The sequence below is a fragment of the Capsicum annuum genome, unplaced genomic scaffold (assembly GCF_002878395.1).
Source record: "Capsicum annuum cultivar UCD-10X-F1 unplaced genomic scaffold, UCD10Xv1.1 ctg49171, whole genome shotgun sequence".
Classification (NCBI taxonomy): domain Eukaryota; kingdom Viridiplantae; phylum Streptophyta; class Magnoliopsida; order Solanales; family Solanaceae; genus Capsicum; species Capsicum annuum.
The window spans coordinates 1-2,222 of record NW_025856939.1 but is presented as its reverse complement, the minus strand read 5'-3'; the positions used below and the strand labels follow the sequence as shown (position 1 = coordinate 2,222).

The 2,222-nt window shown below is 39.5% G+C and overlaps 1 protein-coding gene across 1 annotated transcript; it reads right to left on the bottom strand.

The window, feature by feature from the left end:
• Positions 1-653: 653 nt before the first annotated feature.
• LOC124892636 (myb-like protein X) lies at positions 654-2,212 on the bottom strand. Its single transcript, XM_047403873.1, has one exon. The coding sequence runs from the start codon at positions 2,172-2,174 to the stop codon at positions 816-818; it is 1,359 nt and encodes a 452-aa protein (XP_047259829.1). The 5' UTR covers positions 2,175-2,212; the 3' UTR covers positions 654-815.
• Between the last annotated feature and the right edge of the window lie 10 nt (positions 2,213-2,222).

Sequence of the window (2,222 nt, the reverse complement as noted above, 5' to 3'; positions counted from 1 at the left end):
CCCAAATTTAAGACCTTAGTAGAACAAACAAAGCTTGTAGAAATGAAACCCAACAGGCCCAACACATTACCAGAGTTTCCTTGGAACTCAATACTGAACTAGAAGAGCAAACTTGAATTGATCCACTGATTTGCTGTTGTTGTATCCAGAGTACCCGTCATCTCTTTTTCTTCCGGTTCTTTGCTTTTACCCTTTCATGTTGGATGCTCTCTCTTTTGGTGTAATTTTTAAGATTTTTTTGGTATTTTCCTATGTTTTTAATTTAGTATCTGTTGCAATTAGCCATTCGGATGTTTTGTACTCGATAAAATGTGTATTCTTTGTGTTTTGTTTATAACGATCTTTTCATATAGTTTTCTCTAACTATTAATATTCTCAATTTTCTAGTAAATGTCCAGCTCAATTTTCTTATAAAGTGTCCAAAGTGTTGTTTTTTAATTGTTTAAAATGTGCACATGTTTTTTTGACTAGTAAAGTGTCCAGCATGTTTACTGCTCCTTTTCTTTATATATTCAAGTTTTTTGTTAAAAGTGTAACTTCTGTGGTGCCTAAACATTTTACCATAACTGAAATAATCGTGTAAACTGTGACGTAAAAGTGGAGAGTGTAAGAAAAAGAATGAAAATATAGACTAGCATATAACAGAAAAGAGGGAACAATGCAACAAAAAAGACCACCTGTGATTGACAGATTGAAATAAGGCATACATGGACATGGAGATTATCATACATGACAAGGTAGAAAACAACATAAAGCACCATAAGTTGGCATTTACCTGCTTTTCAACCATGGAATTGAAGATTTGGCAAAGTAAATCATTCATCTGGAGGGCAGTCGGGCGTTTCTGAAATTATATCCTCACTTTCTGGAACTTTATCTTCACTTTCTGGAACTTCACTTTTCGGACTCATGTTTCTGAGGTTCTTCACTACATCCTCAAGGCCCATCAGCCTCTTATCCAGCATCTGAACCTTATCCATAAAATTCTCAAACTGATCAGCATATTCTTCTTCTGCTTCTTTTGCTTTTTGTTCCAAGAATAAGCAATTGGATCGAGTTTCTTCCTCTTGCTTGAGGCGTAGCTTTTCCATTTCAGCAGCACTCAACATTAGACCTCCAGGACCAGCATCTTTGTAGTATGGTTCTTCAGGCAGCGGGAACTTTTTCCTGTACTCAGAGAATTGTTTCTGGGTATCCTTCAATGCTTTCCTGTAACCATCCAAAATATTTCCCATCATAAAAAGCTCCCGTTCAAGACGACAAATATCTCCGTCCCTTTTCTGTATTTCATCACATTTAGACTTATGCAAGTGCTCAATTACATTGTCCCTTTTATGCAATTCGTTAAGAATAATTTGTTGGTTTATGTTGATATGCTCCTCATTTTGTTCCTTTGCTTCATACATCATCCTAGCCTTCATCATTAGCTGCTGCATTTGGTCCATGCATGATCCAAAATCTAATGGCTTTTCATCCCATCCACCCTCAATCCTCATCCTCTTGCTGCTGCCATTGAGAGAATGATGAACCACGTCAGGCTCAATGTCCATCTCTCTCTTACTTCCGCTACCAAAAAAGGGACCACCTGTATGCATCACATCTCTAGAAGCGAGAAGCTCAACAGAAGACTGATCATGAACTTGCCCCTGTGAAGCAAATGCAATCTGTGTACTTTCCATCGTTTGAAGTAGATTTCCCGTCAACCCATCCCCAACAAGAGTATCATCACTAGGCATAACATCAAATCCATCTTCAACCTCATGCCTCTCTGCTCCGTCCTCCTCCTCATCATCATCATCATCATCATTATCATTCTCATTTTCATTCACATTCTCATTCTCATTCTCATTCTCACTGTCATTGTCATCCGCCAACTCATGGTATTCTTTCTTCTCCTCATCATTATCTAAAGACACTGCTTCCTGCATCTTACATCTCTTTAGGAAAGGCTCATTTGCATCTGCTCTTTCATCAAAAAGCCAGTGTTTCTCCACCTCCTTCTCTTCCTTACATTCCTCTTCCTCCACCCCCTTTTCTTCCTTGTGTTCCTCTTCCACCACCCCCTTTTCTTCCTTGTGCTCTTCTTCCTCCACCCCCTTCTCTTCCTTGTGCTCCTCTTCCTTGACCTCCTTCTCTTCCTTGTGCTCCTCTCCCTCGACCTCCTTCTCTTCCATGTGCACCTCTTCCTCGACCTCCTTCTCTTCCTTGTGCTCCTCTTCCTC